The sequence below is a fragment of the Molothrus aeneus genome, chromosome 1 (genome assembly GCF_037042795.1).
Source record: "Molothrus aeneus isolate 106 chromosome 1, BPBGC_Maene_1.0, whole genome shotgun sequence".
In the NCBI taxonomy this organism is placed as follows: domain Eukaryota; kingdom Metazoa; phylum Chordata; class Aves; order Passeriformes; family Icteridae; genus Molothrus; species Molothrus aeneus.
The window spans coordinates 55,999,371-56,026,145 of NC_089646.1; the positions used below are offsets into that span (position 1 = coordinate 55,999,371).

The window sequence follows — 26,775 nt, forward strand, 5'->3', positions numbered from 1 at the left end:
ACTGACTGACAGATAGGCAACTACCTCTCCTTTCATGCTTCTTCCTAGATGTTTTTATACAGATGTATCCTTAGCATAGGTCAACCTGGCACAAACTACTGACTGCCCATGCAGCAGAGTTCTGGGCTCTGTCTGAAATGATTTCTTGCATTATGTGCTTAGCATTTTTGGATCATTGAATTTCTTTTTGCTAGGACGTATCTTTATGAACCATGCAGACCAATGGTTGATGACCTCTTCTCTCCTTCAGTGTCATGTGTGTTGCTTATCAGAGAAGAATCAGTGCACTATTTATTAAGATTTTTCCAATTTTTATCTTTTATGTGACCTGAGTTATGCACAGATGTGTTTCTGATAGTGAATGAAGCTGCCGTTTACTAATAACACAGTGCTGCAGTAGTCCTTAATTTTAAATGACAGGAAGTTTGTAGTATGAAAAAATTTTGATGTGTATATAAGCTTTTCTTTCAGCCTTATATTCCCCATTTACTTCACTCTCTGTATATTCTTTTATGCCTAATAATTAACACATGACCTCAGTCTACTACTAAAGATATTAGTAAGACTTAATTTCTCAAATCAGCCATTTTTACCACAAGGCTTATGCTTGTTCAGTAAAAAAGGAAAGTGAAATCAATGTTTTGATTCAACCTACAAAACTGTAAAAGCAGGAATTTGTTAATAAATGTAGAGGACAGAAATGTTTTTACCCATTTTCATTATAACCTACCATCATTGTCACCCATGTCTCATCTGTGTACCCCACCTTTTCACTGTTAAAATGTTACAATTTGCATCTTTAGAAAAGTATTACATGCAGGTGAGGAATTGTGTGATCAAGTGAAGGCAGAACACAGAAACACATGCATTCAATATTTAGGGCAGCCTGTTTCAATGACTGTGACCAAGATATGCATTTCTATCTAAATTTGCCAGCATGAGGAAGAGAGGTTCTATATTTGCCATAAGGTTGAAATGATATTGTTGCTCTCAGGTAATTCTAATTCTTCTTCATGCATGAGTTATGGTGTTTGAAATTACCATCTCAAAACTTCCCTAGGTTACCTACTGTATGAATTACACAGATACACAATTCTTACAGTCTTATAGTTCACTTGGAGTTTATCAGCTCAACACAGAATTGAGCATTAAACAAAGCCTCCCTCTCTCAAAAAAATAATGCAAAATGAATAAAACTGAGATGGCTTAGGGTCTGATTACATGTCTGGAATACCTTCACAGATCTTTCCTCTATCAAAAATAAACCTTTGGAGATGGCCCAAGATACAGTATTGTAAATCATACTACATTGTCTCTGCAGACAAAGGAGAGAAAAAGAAATCCTTTTGTGCATACCTTATTAAATAATATTTTTAAAAAGCATTGAACTGTTGCAGATGTTCCCATTTACTGTGCTATTCTGTGGGTAAGCACAGTCCCTCTGAAATAAATTGTGAAGTGAGAGAAAAACAAGGCTTGTCAATCTTCTCACCTGCCTTATTTGTATGTAAAATACACTACAAAACTTGTCATTTCTGTTGCACAGGAAAATTTTGGTGCCTGACTTGGGAGTTAATTTTACAGTGCTTAAGAGTAAATTTAAGTTTTTAGGTGAATTAAAGGTAAAAATTGAAATTTTAAGTTATAACTGAACTAGATTCAATTTTTAAACTAAATTAAATAACTTTTAAAGCTACAGTTAAAAATTGAATTTTAGTTACATTTAGCAGCACAATGATTTTTAATTTATATCATGTACTTATACCACAAATTTTTAAGAGTCTTGTAATTTTCAGCATGTGGGCCTGAGTGTACCATCATTATGGTATGGGTTTGGAGATACCAGTCTGGTGTCTCTCTATGGGTTTGAGATACCAGTCTGGATTTTCCACTGGGCTTGCTTCCCATTCTTGGCATAATGTAAATGGTCTATGAAACTAAAGTGACAGATCTGCAAAGCTGCTGTGTCCTATGCTTGATGGTCTACTTGAATTTGGGGTAGAGTTTAGACCTTTTCATTTGCTTGTCAGACTAATTGGTTATAAGAAGTTTACACTCCTAGTCTACTAGCTGTTAAAAGTTGGGGTTAAAAAGAATACTTTGCTTGTTAATAATTGCTAATTATTTGGTATTTTTTCAAGAATAAAGGAATTTTCTGACTTCAGCAGCACTTTGTGTTACATTCAATGCCTTAACCTTTCTAAAATGTATCATTGGCACAGTATAGTTGGCTTTTGTTCTAATTAATAGTTTTGAAACAGTGTTCCTAAAGATCTGGGAATCTGAAAGTTTGAGCATATCAAGATCCTTGTTTAGTACTTGCATCACTAATCCACCAAGGTCATGGGTTCAATCTTCATACTTCATTTAAGATTTGGACTCGGTGATCCTGCTGGGTCTCTTTCAACTCAGAATATTCTGAGATTTTGTTTTTCAACTGGCTATATATTTGATTATCCTTTTTCCACCACAGCAATATTTAGTTCAAGTTTTGTCGTGCTGTTTTTGAAGATACTTTTTCTTTCAGTATGTCATAATGATTCTAAAGCTGATTCTAATTTCTTAAAGTAGATTTGCTATGGTTTAAGCATAAAGCTGTTTTGAAAGCTTGATCATTACATGCCTTCTTTTAAAATCTTAAACTTTGTAGAAGATAAATGGTGGTAAAGGAGGAGATCACTTTCATTTTGGATAGTGTTGTTGGTAACATTTTTAGTATGTGGGATAATCACTGAAGGCTCTTCTGTTAGAAGTTAACTTACAGACTTCTTTTTCCTGGTTGTGTTCTTAAGCCTCATGTTGCATTGTATCCCCTTGTTTCACAGTAATTGATAGGTCTTTTTAAACTGCTGTGTAGGCATCGACTTCTGGAATTTCTGCAATGCTAACACAGTTCTCCCCAGAGTGTTATTTCAGCCTTAATGACCTCTGCTGAGGTCTGTGAAAGGCACACTGGAAAACTAGTTTTGTGGAAATTTTCACTGTTCCTTTCACAACAGAGCCCTGCATTTTATTGCTCTGTGGGTAGAGCTTCTTACGTCATGCTAACTTTCCACACCAGTTGGAGCTGTGGTAAGAAGCTCACTTGAAGTGCAAGCACTTGATCTTCTCCTCTCTGTGTGTAACATGCTTGTACACAATTAATGAATTCCAGCTTGTCTGTCTGCAAAGTGTATTAAGTTGTATTGATTGGTTGGTTAAGCATATATCCTAGTAAGTTTTCCTTTTGTTTCTTCAAAAAATATATCATTTTTTTAAACCACTTAGAAGTTTATCAGATTTTTTGAATGCATAGATGTTACCTGTTTCCTCTTGTGAAAGGATTAGAATTGAAATGAATTGCAGATTCCAAAAATCCTGCTAGACAATAAATGAAGTTAAGTAAGCAAGAAGCTGCCTGTGAAATAATATAGTTAACACTGCTTAAGCTATATCCAGAGAAAATGATCTTAAATGCTGCTCAAGTATTGATGATTGAAATTCAAGTGGTTAAAATCAGTTTTACAAGTTCAGACATTTATATTTCAATGCTATCACAAGGAATTATATTTGCAACCAGTTGGATAATTTGCTAAGAAATGAGATACAGCACTCTTATTGACAAGCCACTGGAGACAAGATTTTAAACAGCGTTGTTTTCTTTCCAATAGTTAAAAATACCTCTCAATAGTAGTTGAGGAAAGCTAAGCTGTTAAAGAAACCAAACAATGATTAACCTTTAACCACTGGTTAACTGTAGCTTTTGCATGGTGATAACCATCTGATGAGGTAAGTGCCTGATGTTGTTCTGATGCCAATCTGTTGGAATGTTATTATTTGTTCATTGGACAAAACAAAACTACTTTTGTAGGGAAAAATTAATTTTCACCTGGGAAAAGAGAGAAAGGACGGTATATGAAATGCTTTCAAAGAAATAAATATATGCTTCTGGGATATTTATGAAGCTCTGCCAAAACTTTAAGCTAAATGATAAGAACAAAAATGAATTTTGTAACTTCTAGGAGGTCTTGGCAACTGACACCTTACACTGTTAAAGGTTCCTTTCAAATTAGTAAGTCTAAAATATTAAAATATAAGTCTAAATATTATGAAGTAAAGTTTTGAAACTATTGAACTAAGTAGAAGTATTTTTTTGCTTACTCCTTCACTTAATTTTAATCTCTTAGATTTATTTGCTTTAAGCTTTACTGAAATATATCAGCTCAACTTCTCCTCTCTGTTGTGCAGCATCTAATGGTAATTTGGTATGTAAAGCACTTTCAGTCTATTTAAGGAGAATATCCATTTTCCCAGAGAGACCTCTTTATAGCTTTCTGAGGACTACATTAACTTTGTAGAAATTGCTAGCTTCAAGATATAATAATAATCATCATCAATAATATTTGTACCAATATTATTGATGATGAAATCCTCTCATTAGTATGACAAGCGAAACTTGTGTTAAATTTCAAAGGTCTTTTTTGACCCATCCAAAAGATATATATTCTTTATCATAAAGTAGTCTACAAGGCCATGTTAACTAAGACAAATATTCTGAAATAAATTGTCTATGCCTTTGTAACTTGGTTACAGATGGAGTGAAACTCTTATGTGCTGTTCCTGGCTCCTACTGCCTCCTGTGGAGAAGTGGTGGGACTGGGAGTATCTGGTCTCAGATCGTCTGAGATTCTGCAGTGACTCCCACTCATTTTTCTTGACAGAAATTACAAATAAAAAAGGAAATCCAATGCAAATGTTGGTAAATGCTGGAATAGTATCAACTCAGTCTACATTCTTAAACGTCTCCAATTTCAGTAGAATTCACTGTGACTGTTTAGTATCATGTAAGAGGTTTAGAAGATATTTGTGATTTCATGTCCTTTTCTGGCTTTGAAAATCTTGAGTGATGCATCTAGTTTGCTTACAGGATCTTCAGCACATACTCTTTCCATAAATGAGAGACCACACATAAAAATTCAAGTTGGGGGAAAAAAGTTAAATATGGATGCTTAAAAAGCTTTTGAGTTTTCCAGGTTGCGGCAACCATAAAAACAGAATCTCAGTTGTGTTTTTTTCAAAATCTCAGTTTTTTTCAGAATCTCAGTTGAGTTTTTTTCACTAGGTTTATAAATATTGACTTGATAAAATTAATAACTGGCTGTATTTGGACCGTGAGATTTAACTTACTGGTGGAATTTTCAAAAATTACTAACATGGTTTTATGTATTTATTTATTTGCTTCAATAGTAGCTATTATAACATTTGCTTGGATGCTAGCAGAGATGGATTTTTTGGAAGTATCTAATTCTGTAGTTTAACAAGAGATTTATTAATACTTTTAGGATAAGCCCCTACTTCCCAGCAAGTTACTCAGGTTGATACAGAATGCAGAATCAGTTAAATATCATGGATTTAGTCTAAAATCCCTGTCTCTGTTTCAAGCTTGAATAAAAACTGTTCCACTATACAGAAATGTATTTGTGCATTAATGCTTTATAATTGTGTAGTGTAATCAAGGTGGAATGTCTTTAACACAGACTCCTATGCTGCGTGCCAGATTTTACACCTTAGCTTCTATCAGCTACTTCAGATTAGGAAATTGATGTGTAAGGTGTAGGCTATCATTTTTCTCTACCCAAGTTGCTGATTAAGCCCTCCTGCTGGTTTAGATCAAGGACAGACTTTGACCTCCTAGTTTTATGGCTCCATGATCAGGGTCTGTAGGACATGTGCTTCAACAACACTTACTTACTGTTGGGAATTACTGTAAAAGTTTAAATTACACCAAGCAATTAAAGTAACTTCTTGGGGAAATACTCAGCTCTTATAAGAGAAATAGTTAATCCTTAAAGATCTTTTTGCATATATATATAGACCATAGAAGCTCTCAGAGGAGTATTTGAAAAGTTGCTATGCATGTGGTTGTTTTTGTGACTGCTCAGTAAGTTTTACAGATCCTTGTTGTTGATTTAAGAAGGGTAGAGAAAGCAATTGTTGCAGAGTAATCTGGAAGTGCCTGCTGTTTGGAGTGGATGACCATGTATAAAATCCTGCTAATCATAGCTCTGCATCTAGTGACATGCTCTTAATAACGTCTTTGGAAAAAAATAGTGCTTTATATCCTTGAATATCCTGGATTGTTCTGCTGGTTAAGGTTACTCTTCTGTGCTGTTCCTCAAAAGGATTTACAGCTTCTGTGTGTAGCTAATATCTAATTTTTGTGATTAAGTGTGATTGCTGTGTGTGTCACAAAAGGTGTACAGTGAACTGACTTTATAAGGGCCAGGATCTGTTTTAGCTAAAAATAATCTGCTTTTGGGAGGGGAAAGGGGTGGGGGAAACGCAGCTCTGGGCAGCAGCAGTGGTTTTTCTGCCCAGAGCCACTGTGTGTCAGAAATGGCAAGAGAGGCTTCCCATTGTAGTGCCCGTAGCGGCCCCTGCTGGCTTGCTCTTCTGATTGCACTTGGGGTGATCGCTTCGAAAATGAGCATCAGGAGAAACATGCTCCTTAACTTACTCCTCTACAACAAAGGGGACTGTGAATATTTTCCAACTGGTGTCAGCAAAGAAACTACAACTGGTGTCTTTTCCCCACCTATGTGGTTTTGTAAAACAGTTTGAACATTCTTGATTATAGTCACTACAGACAGAATAGTGAAGTTTGTTTTAACAGTCCTAACTGTAAAAAACTAGTTTCTTAATCAGCTTGCTGTTTTCAGCAACAGGTATGCAAGATGATGATGCAACAGGGAAAAGGCTCAGAAAGTTAAGTGTTGGGCAGTATGACAATGATATTCCTTGGGAATCGTCATATAACAGGTGTGGATGGATGAAGTCTGCTAGTCACCAGGCTGTAATTCCAAGATCACCGGTTGCTGGAGGGAAAACCAAGGAGGTAAACAATCAAGAATTTTTCACTAAATACTGAAGTGAGTGGCCAGTAGGAAGTCTTATGTTCTGTGTCCAAAATTAATGTGAAGCAACTGGGCAGTTTCATCATGGCAATAAGAACAAATAACTGCATTCACCTCAGTAATGCAATTCAGTGTTTAAGGATGTTCTTGTCTTTGCATGTTTTGGATGTCTCTTGTATTTGCATGTTTTCAGTGTTCCACGATCTCTCTGCTGGAACAGTAGACTGCATTATATCTGATTACAGAAGCCTTCTGTAATTTGGTGAAGAATGCCCCACTGTGTCATAGGGTTAAGTGAGAATTATCACACTGTAATTTTGCCTTTTTATGTCTTCTCTTAGATGATTGTTGTACATTACCAAGATGAAATAGATGGGGACATCTTCTCCACAATAAAAAATGGAAATGAAGCTGTCACATTCACATCAGCTTTTCCTCTGTCACCAGAGGTGACCTATGGTAAGAAAATGTCTATATTTATTTATTTATTTAAATATCACTATTGACATTTTCACTGTTACTAAAGAGGAACTGCCCTTTTCCCTCTCTCCTAGTGACAGCACCTCCACCATGCCATCAGCAGATTCCCTCCAGCCAAAAGGTCAGCAGCCCATCAGAGCTGTACAGAACCATTTCTGGTAAGGTACCCCTCTTTCCCAAGTAAAGTGAAAATGAACTGTGTATGAAGGCAACTAACACAACAGTGGTTTATAAGTAGGACATAAATGGTGAATTTAGACATGCGAGTCAGAGAAACAGATTTTAGCAGTCCTATTTAAATCACACCAAAAACAAATGAGTAATGAAGAATTATCCAAGAAATATTTAATACCTTCCACATTTTAACTGCCAACGGGAGTCCCATGTTCACATTCATTGTGCAAATTTAGTGTGAAGCAATTAGGCAGCTGTGTCACAGAAATAAGAGGAAATGCAGCTCAGTGTTTGAGGCTATCCTGCTCTTGTTCTCTCTCCGTTTGCCTGGTTTCAATGTTCTTCAATCTTTCTGCTAATATTTGATGACACAAAATACTACTATCAGGTGACTTGTGTTCTTTGTGATTTTAAGCAGGTTTTGTTTCCATCTCAGGAAAGACAGGTGATATCTGTGTTGCCATCTTTTCAGGCCAATGAAGCTGACAATAGAGCTTGACAGTAGCTATGCTCAAGTCAAGGAGATCCTTTACCAGAGGAATGGATGTTCTGGAGGATTTTTTTTGCCATGATACAATTTGTAAATGTGCAACCATGGGAAAGTAGTTGGTAATGGATGATTACATATTTAAAGATTTAATATGATCTAACTATGATTTTTTATTATAAAGGATGATTTTCAAGGCCTTAACTCTTTGCTACTAAAAATAGCAGCTAAGCTACTGTTACCTGTCACCTATTTTGTGCAAAATTATTTGAAAAATTTAGGATTTAAAGGAAAAAAGTATTTCTGGACTGCATCAGAAAGTGCTGGACATAGCAGGAAGCCAGCTAATGTATTTAAAACCTGAATAAAAATCACAGGCATTCATTTTATGCATAACATATGTTCTCATGAAAATTCATATATATTATGTATAGTTTTACTGCTTAGGCTATGACTGTCTTCTCCAGGAGAATCTTGATAGTAGACTTTTCAATAAATTTGATGACGGGTTTTGATGCAATAATAGTATTTCAGTTTTAACTTAAAAACCCTTTATGTTCAATTTGCCTCGCTTAATAGTTGTCAAAAGCAAATAACATCAACACAGAATAAAACTATCTTTAGCTTTAGAAAAATCTTCTACCCAGTTCAAGACATCTCTTTATGGTTCTCCCTGCTTCTAAGTAATTAGTGGCAGATATCCTCCTGGTGACAGCTTCATCAAATAAATTATAGGTTGATCTACTGAACACTTTGTTGTTAAATGGTTTCTATTAATGTTGCTAAGAGCTAAGACTTGCCCTGGAAAAATATTTAGCTTTCAATGTGTTTCTCTATTTTTTTTGATTCTCCTGCTTAATTTTAAATAATGTCATCTCTCAAATGCTGGTTTTAGATACTCAGTTAATGAAACACTGAAAATAATTAATCTAACTGTTAGAAAAGGAGGCAATTCTTCCTTTGAGTACTTGTTTTAAAATAAAGCTCAAGGTGTACTGAATGCTGCAGGTTACGTGCTTATCTCCATGCAGCTTTGGTTTTAACTGTAAACATAATGTACTTTGATGTTAAAGATGTTAGTTGTTAGTTGTTAATTAGTTAAAGGTTAAAAGTGTATGAGGTGGGTCAGCTAGAAAACATAGTAAAGACACCTGTTGGCAAGCATCTCTTAGAAATGTTAATTGGGTGATTTTCCCATCAGAGCACAGAAACTTCTATTGTCAGAGGCAAGTAAGAATCATACTTTAAATGTTTTAAAATTTTCTCTTTTCCCTTCACTTCTACTATAGTTATTGCCTTTATCTACACTAAGTATCCACTGTATCTACTTGCTTCTATGTCTTCTGATTTCTTTTATAAGAAGTGCTTCTTATTTCTGCTACCAATCCCTAATTCATGCCCTGAGTAAGTGTTATGTTTTGTGTGTTGACGAGGCCAAGAATCTGAAGGGAACAGATGCAGCTGTTCCTGTGGTTGAGACTGCTTTAATGCACATGCCATAAAGGTGACTCTAACACTGTGCACTTTCCAAGAGTTCTTAACAGCCTCAATTTTTACTACTTTCCCTTGCAGCCCACCTCTTCTTTTAAATGCTTACATGTTCTTTATTTTGGTAAAAGTCAGGAAACATACTGACTTCTTGAGAAATTTTCAACAGTGTGAGGCCTTTTGTGTCATGGACTCTGGAGTATTAAATTTCTGCCATTAAGATATTACTACTTTTGTCTCAGTTCAGATCACCCTTGAATTCAAAATTGCTTTGTTCTGCATGTCAGCTTTGCTGTTTATCTGCTTTTTAAGTTACCAGTGAGGATGATGTAACCTGGTTACCAATTATCTAGATGTATTACTGTTTTATTTCCTCCCTGTTTCCTTGTGGAGAATTGCATTCAGTGTAAGTAGCACTTACCATATCAAGGGATTCTGTTGTGCTTTTAGAAGAGTACAAAAGTATATATTTTAAAAGAAAAAATAGTCAAGAATTGCAATAATATCCAGTCCTTAATTATAAAAAATTATAAAATTCTCTCTTCTTTAAGTTATTAATGTAAACTGCATATCTAGTATCTTGAATGCATCTGATTTTTAACCTGTGTACCTAAGGACACTGTTTTTAATAAAGTCTTATAAAATGAAGCTCTATTATCCCTAGAAATCTTAATTTTCTTTCCAGGTAAAACCACTTTGCTGGGGAAAGTCAGTCTAGTAGTGTTATGTATCTGCCTCCCTTAAATTAGCTATGCCCTAACTTCATTCTCCCTGTAGATTTATTGGAGACGTCCTGCCTGCAATATTTCAGAGCCTTGTTCTTTAGCAAACAAGTATATATTTAACCTCCCTCAGTCTGAATGCATGCAGTCAATTTTGTGTCAGCACTACTGCTCCAGTGATCACTTGCTGCTATGGTTTCATGGCCCTTTTCTTCACTTCACGTAGCTTGAAAGTAATACAGCACCCACAGAGTTCATTCTGAATTGTGTTTGAAAGACACCTTGTTTCTTGAGATGAACCTAAGTAGTCTATAAATTGGCTAGTGGCCTATAAATTGGCTAGTTTTATAAATACCCCTCAAAAAATAGGGCTACTCCACACAGAACCCAGATACAGCTCTCTGGAATTTTACAATAGCTGATATATATTACATGGGAGGGAGAAGGAACTGAAGTGAAGGAACTGAAGCACTATTTGTAGGCTATTTTGAAACTTATAAAGGCTCTTTTTTCTTAAACAGCAGACAGCTAATCTAAGTCTCTTTGTATATAGAAGTAATGCATAAAAGCATAGCAAGCTCTTTGCCAGGGGACTGAATGCTGGCTTGCTGCCCTGCCACTCCACCCCTGAGGCTAGATGTGAAGAACTGCCCCTTCTTCAGCCCTGGTCAAAGCATAGACAGAACTTTGCAGAAGGTCTGCATTCACAAACAGGCACTGTCTTGCAACAGAGGGGAAGGATCTGTGGAACAAGGGAAGATTGTCTATAATCCTTTATCAAGGATGTACTGACAAAGAGAAGACATGATGTCATTTTTTTCCATCTTTTCTGAGCAGCCTAACTAGACATGTGTAGTTCAAGCAGTGCAAATGATGGAATGAAAGCATTGCTGCCTGTATAAGGAATCTCTGAGCCTTCAACCTAAAGCCTTGCCTTCTCATCTCTTCCATGGAGCTTGGACTATGTACTGTACTCAAAGCTTGTGTATGAGCTGCATCTGTTCTAAAAATTTTAGAAAGGGCAACTTTTCTCCTCATGCCATCGTGGAACTCTTCAAGACCTCATACTGGAATATTTCCACAATTTTTCTCATACAGACTCTCTTTTTATCTGACAGAGACATTGTAGCCCTAATTTTTCTCATTTAATAACACAGACTTTTTCTATTACATCATCCAGCAGAGTGATGACTGTTTAATAAATGTATTGGAAGGCAAACCCACAACCTAACAGCCTCATTATTGCATAATTCTATTACTGATTAGAATTTTATACTGTTGTGGTATCATACTGTATTGGAATATAATCCCAATATTACCAGGTGGAATGTGCCTGGCCTCGTCTGACCATTGCTGCGGCGCCAAAGGCGGCAGCTGTGGTGTTTCACCTCAGAGATACCTTTGGCTGGCTGTAAGTTGCAGTTAGGGACTCGAACAAGTCCAGGCATGGTAGAAACTCAGTTTACCTCTGATGGAAAGGCTCCAGGCTAGGTGAAGAAGAAAAGGAGACGGATTCTGCAGAGGGTTTAATCCAGAGTTTTATTCCAGAGTCACATATGTCTGAATCTTGTAACAGCTCCACAGAATCCTGACTGCATGGTCTCCGTGTCTTTTAAGCTCAGGGGCAGGGGGAGGGAAGGGACAGGTGAGCCACCAACCAGGTGGGAGGGGGGGAAGGCTCAGGGGACAATGACACTTGAACAAGCCAATGACCCCAGGGCTGAGGGGCATCTTTTGAACTTTTGCCAATCACACAATGCCCCTGCTGGAATGATAAGATTGACTGACAGCACTTAGCAAGGAGGCAAGGGGGAGGGGAAAGGAGAGGTTGGCACACCTGGGGGACTGGGATAGGTGAAACAGGAAGTGGCATCACACTGCAACAATACTATTATTCCAGGAATGACATTTCTTCCAGTCACTGGTTTGCAAGGGAAATGATACATACTGCTTAAGTTTTTGATTTAAAAAATATCAGGGTTCTAAACTGAGAGTCAGTTTGGGAATAAAAGTGAAACTAATTTATGGAAGGGAAAAATTCCCTGTTAATGATGTGCAAAAACTTTCTCCATAATGTGAAAAGCTTTCATATAAATATTCATTTATACCAGTCTTTCTCTCCTCCTCTTACCTGTTTTTGTAAGATATGCATGTCCAAAGCAAGTAATAGATTCAGAACTTTTCCAGGCATCTGAGTTCATTTGCTTAGAACATCAATGCATCTACTTATGTGGATGGTTAACATAAGCTCTGTCCTCCTGGAAACAGGTGCATTTTCATTTTTGCTATTGCAATTTTTGTGTTTAGGGTTTTTTGGATGTTTTGTTTATTTTAGTGGGTTTTCATTGTTTCTTTGTTGAGGCTATCAATGAAAAATAAAAAATACAAGTAGAGAAAGGAAATTTATGACTTAATGCAAAGCAGATACATCAGATTTCTGTTACATTTTCCATTGTCCTGCAATTGCCCTTGACATGTTTATGTCATGGCTGAATACAGTGTTCATCTACACAATATTTTTATAATTAAACACCTAATGTTTCTTAATTGGTGTGTTACTTTTTGAGCCGGATCTTATGAGCTCTCAGAGAACCCATCACACCTGAGATAACTCAGCCACCCCGAATGGCACAAAAATTAGCAGGATAGTTTCTGAGGTAGTATTGGAAACAGAAGAAGGTTTAATAAAAGGCAAAATAGCAAAGCTCTTAGAGAGAAAAAACTGAGGCAGGGCAAGAGGTCCTTGCTCCTGCTAAAACACCCCACAAAAGTGATTATTTCCTTTGTTCTCTTCTTTTTCTAGTGAATTACCTAGGTGGGACCTCTTGGCCTCTGTCCAATTAGGCAGCCCCAGGTCTGAGGTGAAGTCCCAAAGGTCCTATGAGGTGTCTTTTTACCAAATTGAGGAGAGAAACTTTTGGGATTTTTGCCTTTTTAAGCAGACAAAGAATAATTTGGTAACTCCATCAACAGGGGGCACATTCCTACACTTAATTATTATAAAATTCTCCATTTACTAGTGCATAAGAAGCCTCCATAGGCTTCCAGAGCAAGCAGGAAATTACTTGGATCTCCTGTTGGGATTCTACCAGCATAGACTTAATGAGGCCTTCCAGAAAGAGCATTTGGAATGCTGTAAAACAAAATCATAAATGTTCAGAGACCACTTCTTGGTTGTTGTAAACACTGAAGTCAATATAATATACTATGATCTATCACACTTTTCTATCTCTGGGTAACTTTCATTGAGACATTTAGCTCAGTAAAACTAATCTTTATACAAAGTTTTTATTGCAGGAAGGTTGGAGATGACTTGATGTGTTTTCAAGTCTTCACTGTCAGAGATCTCCTTCCCTTTGTGCCACTGATTATAATACAGTTCTCAACATATCTTTCAAATACAATCATGGAAATGTATTTATTTGGTCTGCGGAGAAATAAGCAATGCTTATTATCAGTGATTTCACTCTGGTAGTCCAAATTCACAGAAAAAGTAATAATATTCCATCTCATATGCTAAAAAGCTTAACAATTTTATTTGGTTTATATCAATTTGAATGGTGGAAAAATATCTTGTAACAGTAGAATGAAATCGAAACTGAAAATAACTTAAAATACTTGTAATCTATGCCTCCACTGAGTGGTATTAACTACAATCCTTACAGTGTAAGTGTCTACAACTGAGCTATTTGATAATCAGTGGTAATTGAGATTTCCCTCCCCCCCTCCCCCCCCTTAGTTTGGCTAAGATTTTCATAGGAGGAACTCTCCTAGTTGACACAACTTCCCAAAGCTTTAGAGATGAAATGATTTAGAGTTTAATCCATTTAGCTAGCTAGGTTTTTTTACAGCTATATGTTTCTACATAAAACTTAAAAATTCTGTACATGTTTTAGCCACTTAGCAAACATTCCAACATGTTATTGATTCAGAGGAGAACGGAATATTATTATACATAACTGAATATAAAAAGCTAGGGCGTGCCAAGTCCATGGCAGATAGTATGTGATGATAAACCAGTGGGACAATATAAATGTGTATTTTCTTTGGCTGATACATTAAAGCTGACAAAATAGGCCACTCTCATTACTGGATTTTCATAATAAAACTCATTCTCTAAAATATACTCTCTCTTCCACTGGTTTTGGATACGCTAGGTTGATAAAATATTCCGGAACATGAATGCATTTTGTTTTGTAGCCAGTATTGTATCTGATCACAGACTCAATAATTCTTCAAATCTGATGCTTATGTTAAGACAAAGATATTTCATGATTAGTTGTTCTTACAGCCTCCTGAGCTAAACTTCTGCAAAGTGACACAGTCTACTGTGACCTACATGTTGAACATCACATTGAAATAAGAAAAATTTAAGTACTATAGATGGTCATGGAATATACTGTGCTACTAGAATGCATAATCTAGTGCACATGTACATAATTCCATGTGCAGCTTCTCTGTAATACTGAAGAATTTGAAGGGGGAAAAAAAGAAGATAGGTGTATAGGTGTGTTTGGAGGTTTTTTCATGAACAGGAGGGGACTGCTGGGATATGTTCCTTGAACTTTTATTGCAGCATCAGCCTCGTTGCATGGTTAAGACAATAGAAACATGGTAACAGCTCATGTACAACCAGCACCAACCAAAGATTTCTTTGTTACAGAGCATTTCAAAAACTTTCTATCCAATAGCATATTGCTAAAGCTTACAGACAATTGTTCTAGCCAATCACTAAAAGTACATGTATGCCTGCTTCACACAATGCTTGTATGTATACCTTCTATTAACAATATACAATACACCATTATTAAGCTTAAAACCTTCTACTATCTTATGCTACTTCTTATGCTATCTTATGTTAACCTTCTACTAATATGCTTATCTTGGTAAGCATATTTTTCTGCAGGCTTAAGGTCTATCTTAGCCAAGACTAAAACTCAAAAAAAACCTTCTTACCTTTACTATTCCCACAGATAGGTTCTTCAAACATTACATTGAAGAGATGTTGTGAAACTATTCACTGTCTCCTCTTCCTCCCTTGCTTTTGTAGCAGGATTTGCATCTGGACAAAACCACTGTGATCATAGATCAGAATGGGCATTAAACCATTAAAACTGCTCTGTTAAAACTGCTTTGTAGATGGAATCAGATACTGATTTAGAAAGACTTTGTTTTATAGTGTGTGTTTAATTTTCTGTGCAAGTATTTACATTGGTTTGTTTGTTTGTTTGTTTTAATGGATGACTTTTCATTCTGTGTGAGCAAAGTGCTGATAGATTTGTAAATCAGAGAACTGAGACTGTTCCCTTAGAAATGGCCCTCTCAGAGGTCTCTTGGCACTGCCTGCATTATCCATTTGAACCAAGACACTTCTGAAAAGTTATATGGAGTCTTCTGCCTCAAGCAAATGTGAATTAAGTTTTCTCACAGGAAATGAGTATCCAAGTAGTGGAGACCCTAAATACAGAAAGAGGCCCTCTACTTTCTCATCCACTTGTTTTGTCCTGAATTCAAATGTTGAACTGCATTAAAGGAATGGCAGGTCTTGTGACAAAAGTTTTCCTACAGGAGTTCATATGAAATAAGATTTTTAGCTTGGGACATCTTTAAAGTCTCTTGCATGTTATATGTCTTTCATCAATGGTACCTCACAAGTCTTACTGGTCCTTGATCCCTCACTACTACCATTAAATCAAGCAACTGCTGATAGGTTCTTCATCAAGAATCTACCCACCCTCTACACACTTCCCTTATTTGGGGCACCACACTTTAATCCAGTTTGTCTGTTACTTGTTTTGTCTTGACTAACTTTTCATACCACTGTGAACTGTATATTAAACAACTTCCTTATTTCAAAAGGATTTATTAACTGAGAAAAAACTTGAAGTTTTGCATAAGACACATTTTTGCCTGTCGCAGTTTCATTCAGGAACCAGTACATCTGAAAGTTAAATTGTGCAGCTTGCAGCTTTCATCTTTCCTGTAGCTCTATCCAAAGGCATTTCCTCTTGAGAGAAAGCAGTAGCATTATCTGGTGTTAATTTATTTTTGTGGTTGTTTTTGTTTGTTTTGTTTTTTTTTAAATACTTGCCATACAAGATAACTGACTGTACTTGGAATATGCATTTATTAGTTGAAAAGATGATGGCACTTCCAAGGATACTGAACACAGTTTCTTGTTATGTTCACTAGTATCAGTGAGAGCTCAAAAATTCTAAAATTCAGGCCATAAAATAAGCTGTATTGTGTTTATACAATGCTTCAGTGTTACTTGATCATGGTCTCAAAGAATATGTGCCTCTTCAGTTAAATTTGAAATGCACCCTGATAATACAATGGTGGGTGGTGGTGGTTTGGTTTTGGTTTTTTCCTCTTTCTTTTTTCTTGCTAAGAACCACTGAAAAAGTGATTACTTGAGTGGTTTTTAAAGCATTCTGTTTTAGAGAGTTTGGTTTCTCTTTCTTTTGATTTCCATGGGAAAAAGTAATGCATTTCCCCACATAAATCAGTAACTTGATAAATAACTATCTTTGTATATATTCATTGAAATATAGATGAATAATATCTTACACATATATAAAAAACCAAAATAATCTGAAGCTGAGAAATCCATCACTAATATTTTCTTCTTTTGAAGATGCAAACAATAAGTTATTGACAGTAACTTAAAAACCATTTTAATAGAAATACAGGATTGGATGAGCAGACAGCCTGACAGATGTGTTTGTTTTTACACATACCTGAGGTTGCTTGTTTGCAGTGCTTGTGCATAGCATACATTTTTGAGACGTCACTAGTTACTTTGTCTGGAAAAGGTTAAATTAACAAAAACCATGGGAACGGCTACTGCTCTTGCTATGATTCTATGAAATTTTTTCAACTTTTCCAGGATGAGGCCTCCTACTATATGACATGGCATTTCATGACTGATGTGCCAAATTATTCCATGTAGTTTGAGGGAAGCCCGAAGAAGAGAGCTCCAAAAATCTAAGTACAGCTGTAAGCACACATTTTCAAAAAAATTGCAGTTTTAAAATGATCCTGTGTTCGAGTGAATGGGAGGGTTTGTCTACTGCATTTACAAGTTAAAGATATTCTGCAGTTTCAGAATGACAGACCTTCCAGTGTTGAGTGGGAGCAGAGAGGAAATACATGTTCAGTTCCACTTAATTGTTTATAGTCTAAATTGTTTACAGTCATATTGCTGTTTGTTTTTTAGGATGCTGTTCTCCCCTATGTTAATTCTCTTCATGTTTATTCCCTCTTGCAGAGGATGAGAAAACCAAATTAATCTGTGTTTTTCTATGCCTGAGTTAGGCAAGTTATTTCACAAAGCCATTTATATTCAGGCACCTTGTAGACAAAATCTGAAATGAGCAATTTACTTGACACTGACTCCTATGTTTCTGTCAATCATTAGAGTAGCAGGGAAACATATGACATTCCTTCACAAATTAGGAGTTTGCTGAATTTGTATGAAGGGCACGGCATAGCCACTCGTCTTCAGGGATTCTTGCTGGAGAAAGGTGCATGTTACAATTCAAGCCCTACATTTTAATCTATTTTCATTAGAATTTGCAGTGTAATGGTTCTGATCAAGCCAGGAATCTTATGTACTATATCTAGGAGAACTGTACACTGGTACTACCTAGCAGAGATTGAAAGATCTGATCCTGATTTGCTTTGCTGTGCCTGGAACAGCCATTAAATCAATTCTTCTTGCCAAATAACAGACTTTCTCCTTTTGAGATGGCAGTATCTTACACACTGACCTAAACCAAATCAGTTCCTCACTGGAGACATCCATCACTGCCTTTCCTTCTCTTCCTAACTCTTCTTTTGTGTGCGATTAGCCTTGCCCTTTCTATCTTCTGGCTTTAGAGTTTCAGACTTTTTTCTTCCTTGGAGAAGAAAGTCTCATCTGGTTGAAACTTTGAATTTGTGACAGAAGGACAAGCAAAAGGTGAGATTTTTGTTATGTGCCCTTTTGTTTGTTACTAATTGTTCATGTCAGAGGGATTTTCTTGATGAGTAGCCCCTTAAGTATAACTGAGTCTATTAGAAGGATCCATGCAAAAAAATCTTTAAAAAGGGTGAATTTGATAAATGCTGACAAAACTCAATTATATTAATACTTTTAATTACATTATTTCTGCTTAATTACATCCTTATAATACTTTGGAAAGTAAGTTTCTTACTTAACCAGCCTTCTTCATATGTCATCTCAGACTACTATTATCTTCTTTGTTAAATGTTACTCTATTCTTGTTCCCATCTAATTCAGCAAGTGTAAATAGCCAAACAAGCAAAGCTTTCTAGATTTGAAAATCAGGAAAAGAATGAGATATCCAAAAGTCCTGTGATTACAGTGCTTTTTATGCAGAGACAGGCATGCATTCTATGGAGAGAAATTTTCTCTAACCATTATTCTTTATAGAAGTGTGGAGTTTGTGTTTACCTGTATCTGGCTCTGCCAGGAAGCATCCAAGAGAAAGTGTAGTTGTATAATAAATTATTCAAAGTAACGGATGTCACTTCTGAACTGCTGCATAATAACCTCTTCTGACCCCATGGCAAGGATTTTCTTTTCTTTTTACCTGATGATATGGTGTATATCACAACTAACTTTTGCTATTTGGTTCTTCTGAATGCAATCTTTATGCAACATGTTTAATAGGAGCAGCTGCTATGAAGGAAAACAGTGGTAGGAATGAATATTCTTACAAAGGAATAGTTTGATTTACATTATGGTCTGTGGAAGAAAGCAAAATGTTAATTACTTTCCCAGTACTCATCTCTATAACCAGGCCAGCCTGTGCATTTTAATATTATCAAAACGGTTTAGTACATGCATTCAAAACATGGTGCCGGTAGAAATTTGAAAGCAATAGAATAATTCATCATGGGAAAGTTTTAAATGGTTGTATTTGTTTCTGTCTAGATCTAGTAATTTCCTGCTGTGATCCTTTCAGAAAATACTGTGTGCTGGGCACTGATGAACAATCTTAAAAAGGAAATGAGCTGCTCATTGTGGAGCTGCAGTGTTTCCACTCGTCTTCCTGACCTGTGAATAAAACGTGCTTAGAACAATGCTAGGGGGATGTTGAATGCAACACAATAAGGCTATAGGTGTTTTGTAATCTTGGGAAGCGAGTAAAACTTTATTCAGAGCTCTGGATGCTAAATTTATCCATGAGTGTTGGGCCACTTTAGTGTAATGGAGTAGCTGGGCCTTGGTCAACATTAAAAAGCACTAATCTGACAATTCTCGGTTTCGTGTCTTGCATTTCTCTGAAAGAAACAAAATAAGTGAGGTCAAATGAAGTGGTGGGGGAAGAACAACACCCGCCCCCCAACACTCAAAACCCCCCCCAAAATCAACCAAATACCACCACACACAACCCCTCCTCCCAACCCAAGTTCCCAGTCTCCCCGGGTCGTGTGCCGACCGCTCGCTCTCCGCCCCCGCGGTGCTGCGCGGAGCACAGGACCCGCTGGGAGCTCTGCGTGGAAGAGGCGGTGAGAGTCGGGCGGGGAAAGTGGGGGGAACAAGTCAAACGCAAATGAGGTGGAGTCAGCACAGCAGGCATACACTGAATGGGCAGTCGAGCTAAAGAGCGAGCGGGAAGCCTAATCTAACAACTATCGGGGAATTACTTTCTGCCTGGATGAAGTGAACTCTGGCCATTCTTCGTCTGGGTGGCTGTATTGAGACAAGGGAGCCTGTGCTTCTCTTGCCGCAGACACTGGATCCCACTTTGCGGTGAAGTTCTAACACGCGAGGGAGAGTGGCGGGTGCTGGCAAATGCGGGCAATAGCTTTTCCCAAGTCTCTGCGTGGCGGGCTGGCGCGCCGCGCTGCCTTGATTCCGTGAGCCTCAGGCAGCATGCGGCACGGAGGGAGGGAAGGATTTCGCACAGCGCCGTGGGAGAGCAGCTGTCGCGATGGCTTCCGTAGGTAGGTTTATGGTTCCCTGCGCCCCTGTTTTGTGCGTTTCCCTAAGTCTGAAAACTCGTTTTATGGGTTTGTCTTGTGTTAGGCTAGTCGCGCTCGCCGCAGCGACAGCGAAACGTGACCCCGGAAACAGAGGAGGGCGGCGGGAGTTCACTAAAGCGAACCAGCCTCAGACAGGGGCCGCTCTGCTTGCGGGGTGGGGAGCTGGGAGCACGCACACAGCCTGCGGCCTGCTGCTGCGAGCTCTAGAAATCAAGTGGGAGGAAGAGTTACGCCTTTTAAAGTCATGTAACAACGTTGGGAGTCTGCCCAGAAACGGAGAAGGTTTGCAGACAAGGAGTTCTGTCAGTATGAGAGTTTTCTGCAATCGCTGACAATGACTGAGGGCATGAGGCAGGGATCGAGAGTTTTGTCTAGTCACTTTCCTGCCGAGGAATGCTTGTAATTTTTTGTGTGCCGTGGTGGGTCTTTTTCAAAAGTAGAAATAAGGGCTGCCTGGAGTAATAATTTCTATCTACGTAGAAGAAAATTTGTCCAGGCTGAGTCTTTTTCCTTCCCTGAGGAATTTTTAGTAATGTTATAGCAGTACTGAATTTCTTTTCAAAACCATGAAAGGTGTAATATTTTGTAAACATGAGTCTTTCTTAAATGAGGAATATGGCATCGTTTTTCTGCTTTCTTGCTTAGTGAGAAAAACACCTTATTGTGCCATTAGCACTGGAAAGGTAATTGGTCTAATTTGTGCATCCAAGACGAAGTGTATTTGTGTAATACATATAGAACACTCTCTTACTTCAGATCTGAATTTTCCATGGAAATCTAATAGAGTCTTAGAGTAGCCAGCTATTACATGGTACAGTGTACAGGATGCAGCAGAATAAAGAGCCTGGTTCCTACTGCCTTAATGCAAACAATTTTTCTATTCAGGCAGTAGCAGCACATCGTTGGGTAAAGACTGCAACCCTAAAAGGAGAGTTACTGAATCACAGTTGAGAGACAGACCAAGAAAAAAATGCACGACTTCTCAGTTGTGTGTTTTGTGATACTGAACAACACTGAAGATAAACTGAACTAAGTTTATTTTTACCAGTATCAATTTCAGATTATTAAAAACAGCCTTTGAAAAGTCAGTTTTTTTCTGGCTTTAAAATAAAATGTTTTAGGTATACTGCTTGAAAATTAAAAAAACAGCCCTCACTTTTGTTATTCAGGCCACAGTGAGCTGGGTTCAGCATTTTGTTGCAGGCAAGTGACTAGAAAAATGAACAGGTTGAAGATTGTCACATTTAGGCAGAATTTTTTTCACAGCAGAAGAACAGGACCGAAGTGAGAGTTTTGATAGAGGGTCCAAACATCAGTTTGATTGCTTCAATTTGTTCTATGAGGCAAGTATGCCTCAGACATCAAAAACTGCATACTGGGACCTCTCTGATTCCTCGTGGCACCAGGGAACTGGACTGAGACAGAGAAAGGGGAGTTTAAACTCCTTTGTCACTCTTTCACCTTAGGAAAAGTATATAGGGTCGTAACACAAAATAAAAAATGTCACAGTCTTTGTGCTTGCTTCTCAGAAGTGTCAGAAAGTCAGGCCTGAGCTCTGTCCCTTCTTCTTTCACTGAGTTTGCCCTCTCTGCCTTCACTCTTGCCTCCTTTCCTTTGGCTTTGCAGTGTATCTTGTCAGTAGACATGAGTGGCACTTTTCAATTCAGCACAGACAGCTTAGACCTGCATCTCCAACATTTCAAGCGATTTTAATGGATAATGAGCTTTGGAGCACAATGCTGATATTTTACTCTTCTTGAAAGGTGCTTGGTTTTTAGTGCATTCTGCCTGAAAAAGGTACCATATGCATGTTTCATAGGTTCTTTTTTTCTTCTCTAAAACTATTGCAGTTTAATTTTATGGTTTGAAAATTGTCATATTCAGCAGTGTGAATGTCTGAAATTCCATTACGAGATGAACCATGATAAGAATGGAATTGTCTGTCTCTTAAACCATTTTACTAATTTGCTGTGTAAACTTAATGTGGATATGTTAATAATTGTGTTCTAATTGTTTCTTTTTTTTTTTCACTACTGAGTGAGCTGCTGTACATAGCGACAGAATAGAGGTTCTCTTGTTTCTGTGTTATGTACTGATAGTGATTCTCTCCTAAAGAGTGTTTTAATCCCATTTTATGTTACATGTGATCTGGAAGTCTTGAGGACATGCCTCTGCAGCTGATTTGCATTCCTAAGACAGCAAAGCTTGCTTAAAGTCAGTAGCACAGCATCTGCAAGATCTTTTAAAATATATGAAAAGATATATGCAACTGATTGCTTTAGTCCTTGGTGAAGTTTCTTTTTTTGCAGGGTACTACTTGGGAGAATGAAATAAATTAGTATAAGAAAGCCTTTCAGAAAGTCATGATAAGGATTTTACTGCTTTCAAGATGCTGTACTGTAATCTGTTCAGCAAATAGGAGTTATTTGTATTTTGGTGTTTGAGTGAATGTATGATACAAAGTTACCTGTAAAACGGTCTACCTATTTTCTCAGAAAAGAAGCCCTATAGTAGAGGTCTTAGGGCTTTAGAATGGGGTAGAGTGTGGTCTCGTAAATCATACTTTTGATTCTGATCGATGTGCAGAGGGTAAACGCTGCTAATTGTGTCAGCCTGTGGTTGTCTGGAGATAAGCTGACACCTGGCATAGCTTCAGAGGCTGCATATGGCTGTTACTGGCAGGCTGTTATGGGAGCTAGAACTTGCAGAACACAGGAATGTAGCAATACACTTCCACTCCTGTCATGCATTTTGCTGGTAGGCCAGAGTCTCCCCTGATGGTGGTGAAATGCCAGCCTTCCTCACCCAGTGCTGGCTGGGGAAGACCGCTGTGCCAAGGATGCTTCCTCGAGGGACAACAGCTCTCTTTACAGCTCTCTTTAGGGCATAAGGCAAGAATGATTTTTTTTTTTAAATTCTAAATTCATTTGACAGGGTCCCAAAACACAGTGAACGCTTTCTAAATGCACACAATGCAGTTAAAAACCTTCAGTACTGTAGTGTACATTACATTTAATTATTAGCAATTTGGGTTCTAACTGTTGAACATGTTTTTTCTTCCACCAAATAAACACCCCTGAGAAATACTTTACTGCCTCTCCAGATGTGCTGTTTTATTTCTGAGGTTGTCAGTCACTCCATTGTTGTATTTTCTGTAATATCCAAGTATGTAATACATATTCCACTGAGATTCTTCTCAGATGAAGCAACTAAGGCTGACCTTTTTGTGCAGAGAGGTTAATGCCTGGATGCTAGAGCCACTGTCCTAATGACTTGTCCCAGGTTCAGCCTGATTATTTGTGAAGAGAGTTGGTCCACTCAAAACAGGCATTAGCAGAATCTCCTAGCAATAGTAATTTTGTCTTTTCCTTCACAAACATGAAAAATCCTGTTACATTTTCTCTGCTTGGTATTAGTGGGTTTTTGGAAAGTGTGGGAACTGAAGGTGTTTCCGTGTTGGTACATGACATGTACTTCTTCTAAATGAGGAGTGGAGCTACTTAATGTTGAATAGGAAAGCGTGTACTGTGCAAAACACACAAAAAAGTTATACCATTCCCTGGTATCTGAAGTTATAAAAGACTTTAGGCATCCTTTATTGATTTCCACATATTCTGTGAAAGAGAAGGAACCGTGTGACCAAAGTTGATGGGTTTCATATTATGGTATAATTTGGTTCACTGTATTTTAGTGAAATTGAAAGCAGAATGTAACAAGTTTAAAAGGTCAGAATTTCAGTAAAGTTAATACTTTGGCCGAAAGAGAGAGAGGAGAGGAGAGACTGCTGGTCTCTCTTACCATTTTTGGCACCTTTGTATTTGGAAAAGCAAGGGAGTGAAAGAGAAGATAGATAACCTGTAGGAATCTTACTGTGCAAATAGACTTGGAAAAGCATTAGTTTTTTATCTGGCTCAAGTGGGCCATTACTTTGGCTTATTTCAGAGCAGTATTATTTTCTCTGTCCGTTCAGCTTTTATATTAGCCTCAGATAGTTGTGAGGTAATGAGCTCAGTGGTTTGGAAGCAGAATACTGACTTTAAGCTCCCTTTCCCCAGAAGATGTAACTGAGGATCTTTACTTGAGTTTTCAAGCTCATACAATCCACATTAACCAACACCTTCTCACAAAAAGGATTACAAGGTTTGAAATGTATGAGAACCTACTAAAATACGAGATTTGGTAGTAAAATGACTGAATGTTGTTACCTATCTTTGATCTGGACCATAGCGTGGGTTAAGCTACTCTGGGTTTTTTCTTTTTTGGTAGGTTTGGGTATTTTTGGTGGTTTGTTTTTTGGTTTGTTTTTTTTGTTGGTTTTTTTTTTTTTTGTGTGTGTGTGTGTGGGTTTTTTGTTTGTTTGTTTGGGGGTTTTGTTTTGTGGGGGTTTTTTGTTTTGTTTTTGGAGGGGGTGTGGGGGCGGCTTCCTTTTTCTTCTTTGTTTCAATAGGTTTAGTAGATTAAAGTTGAGTAGATTAATCTGAAGATCTTACTTTATATGGCTGTGTGGTTGGCACACCCAGCAGTTTCTGCTTACAACTGAAAAAAGCCTGCAATTTCTACAGGTTTTACCTCTTGCTGCCAAGTAGAAGAGTGAACTGGATATTTTTGTGCCTTGCATGTACACAATTAGTGTTCTTTTCTTAATGTCATTTTTCAGTAGGGTATGCTGCAAAGAGTCCAGCTCCTTTCTAAGGTCCTGCCTTTAAAGTTGATGATCAGTGATAGTAAACTAACATCTGACCTGGGTGCATGAGAAGATACAAACATGAATGATCCTGGTTTTGTCATGTCACTTCTTGAAATAGGGAGCTGCACTTTTACGTTGACAGTGTTTTTACAGCTCTAAATGGTGTGGTAGGGGCCTGAACCAAGAAGCACTGATGCTTTGCTTTCTGTGAAATTTGCCAGGCTAGTTAATTCTGTAGAAGCTATGAAATTGCAGAATTATTGATTCCTTGAGATAAAGGGTTAACAGCTGACCAGTGAACTCTGCATCAGACAATGAGAGAGGACATAGCTAAAGTATCCAGCAGGTTTGTTTTTAATTGAAGTAAAAACAAGGCTGCTTTCATGGGAAGTTCCTTTAAGATATACTTGTTTCTAGCCTGGGAAGAGTTGTTCTGAGTTTGTGTTTTTTCTACATTTTACATGCCTGGCTGCCAGTGGCTTTTCACTCTGTGTTTAGTATTTTACACTTGTGAAAATGGGGTGTGAAATGCATCTGTGAGCCTGACAGTGGTCTTTTCCTCAAGCTGTAAAGATAATAGCAGCAATCCAAGGCCTGAAACAGGGAAGAATCAAGCCTTGGTCTCTTTATTCAAGCAAGTGCTGTAGAAGGAGTGGAATTTGCTGTGTAAATCTGTTGGACTAACTCTTATGCGTGTAGTTGAGCTCATATCAGAGTGGGAGATTTTAAGCTATTTCAGAAAGAGTGCCACTCCCCTCTTTGCCCCTCAGAGTCTTGGTAACTGGCTTCCAGTGACTCCCCTATATATTTTCGTATCAGGAGAGACACAGAGACATGAAAACAAGCAAGCATGTGGAGATAAGTTTGGGATTGTAATTCCTGTTCCTGTGAGGAATGCAATTCAAAAGCAGAATCGTCTCAACCTGCAGTGTAATTGGGAAGCATCTGGGCAAGGTTGTGCAGAGATGAGATGCCTGTTGCACTTGAGATGGTTTGTCAAAAGTTGAAGTTGTGTTTCTGGAGAGGCTTTAGTAGTCTTCCTATGTACATCAAGTTGACCAATATGGGTTTGTGCAGCCAGCTTTTCTGACTCTTATTTGCACCAGTATGAGGATGACTGTAATGTAGCTGATCTGGTAAATACAGATTCAGATTTCTGTAGCTCTTCCACACGAAACATTTCTGCAGTATTTCCTTAAAGTTCACTTCTCTTGCTGTTATGAATATCGTTAAAGTAATGGTGTAGTTAAAAGACAGTTTCTGTTAAAAGGCATCTTTCTGTTTCCCTCATCCAATTAAATGTTTGCTCTGTTCAATGTGTGCTGTGTGATGAATTCAGATGGTTTATAGTCAAGGCACTAACTTGCAGATTTTCTTGTCTCAGACATATCTTTAAAGTACCTTGCACACTCCTCATTCAAGTAATAGCAGAACCAAGCTCTGCCATGAATTGAAGGGAAAACAATATTCATTTTGACTTGTTTTCAGTGGCTTTTTACATTAGGAAGATTTGCTTATGGAAAAAATGCATTACTGTGATCTTAACTCTTTGTAGGAGTGGAATTATTCCGTGACTTCCTTGGTTTTGGGGTTTTTTCCCCCCCTCCCTGATTCCTTGGAAGTATATCAACTAAAGAAAAGTAATTAGAGATTGTTTCATCTGTGATTGTCTTATTGGGTTTCAGTCCTGCTAGTGTTGAGGTCAGTAGGACTATTCAGGTGAATGAAGCTGTTCAGATGCATGGGCATTTGTAGTATTACAGCTTTCTGTCATGGAAAACAGTGTGGTTGAGCTTGGAGCTATGTGAATAGGTGTTGACTTTTTAATACTAATACAGAATAATTAAA

General features: G+C 37.6%; 1 protein-coding gene across 1 annotated transcript in view; it reads left to right on the forward strand.

The window, feature by feature from the left end:
* Positions 1–26,775, forward strand: part of TNS3 (tensin 3) — a 133,738-nt gene that overhangs the window by 76,964 nt on the left and 29,999 nt on the right. The window contains exons 13-15 of the mRNA XM_066557580.1: positions 6,699–6,874; positions 7,235–7,352; positions 7,448–7,531. Of these exons, the coding sequence (XP_066413677.1) occupies positions 6,699–6,874; positions 7,235–7,352; positions 7,448–7,531 (378 nt within the window). The remainder of the gene's footprint in view (positions 1–6,698; positions 6,875–7,234; positions 7,353–7,447; positions 7,532–26,775) is intronic.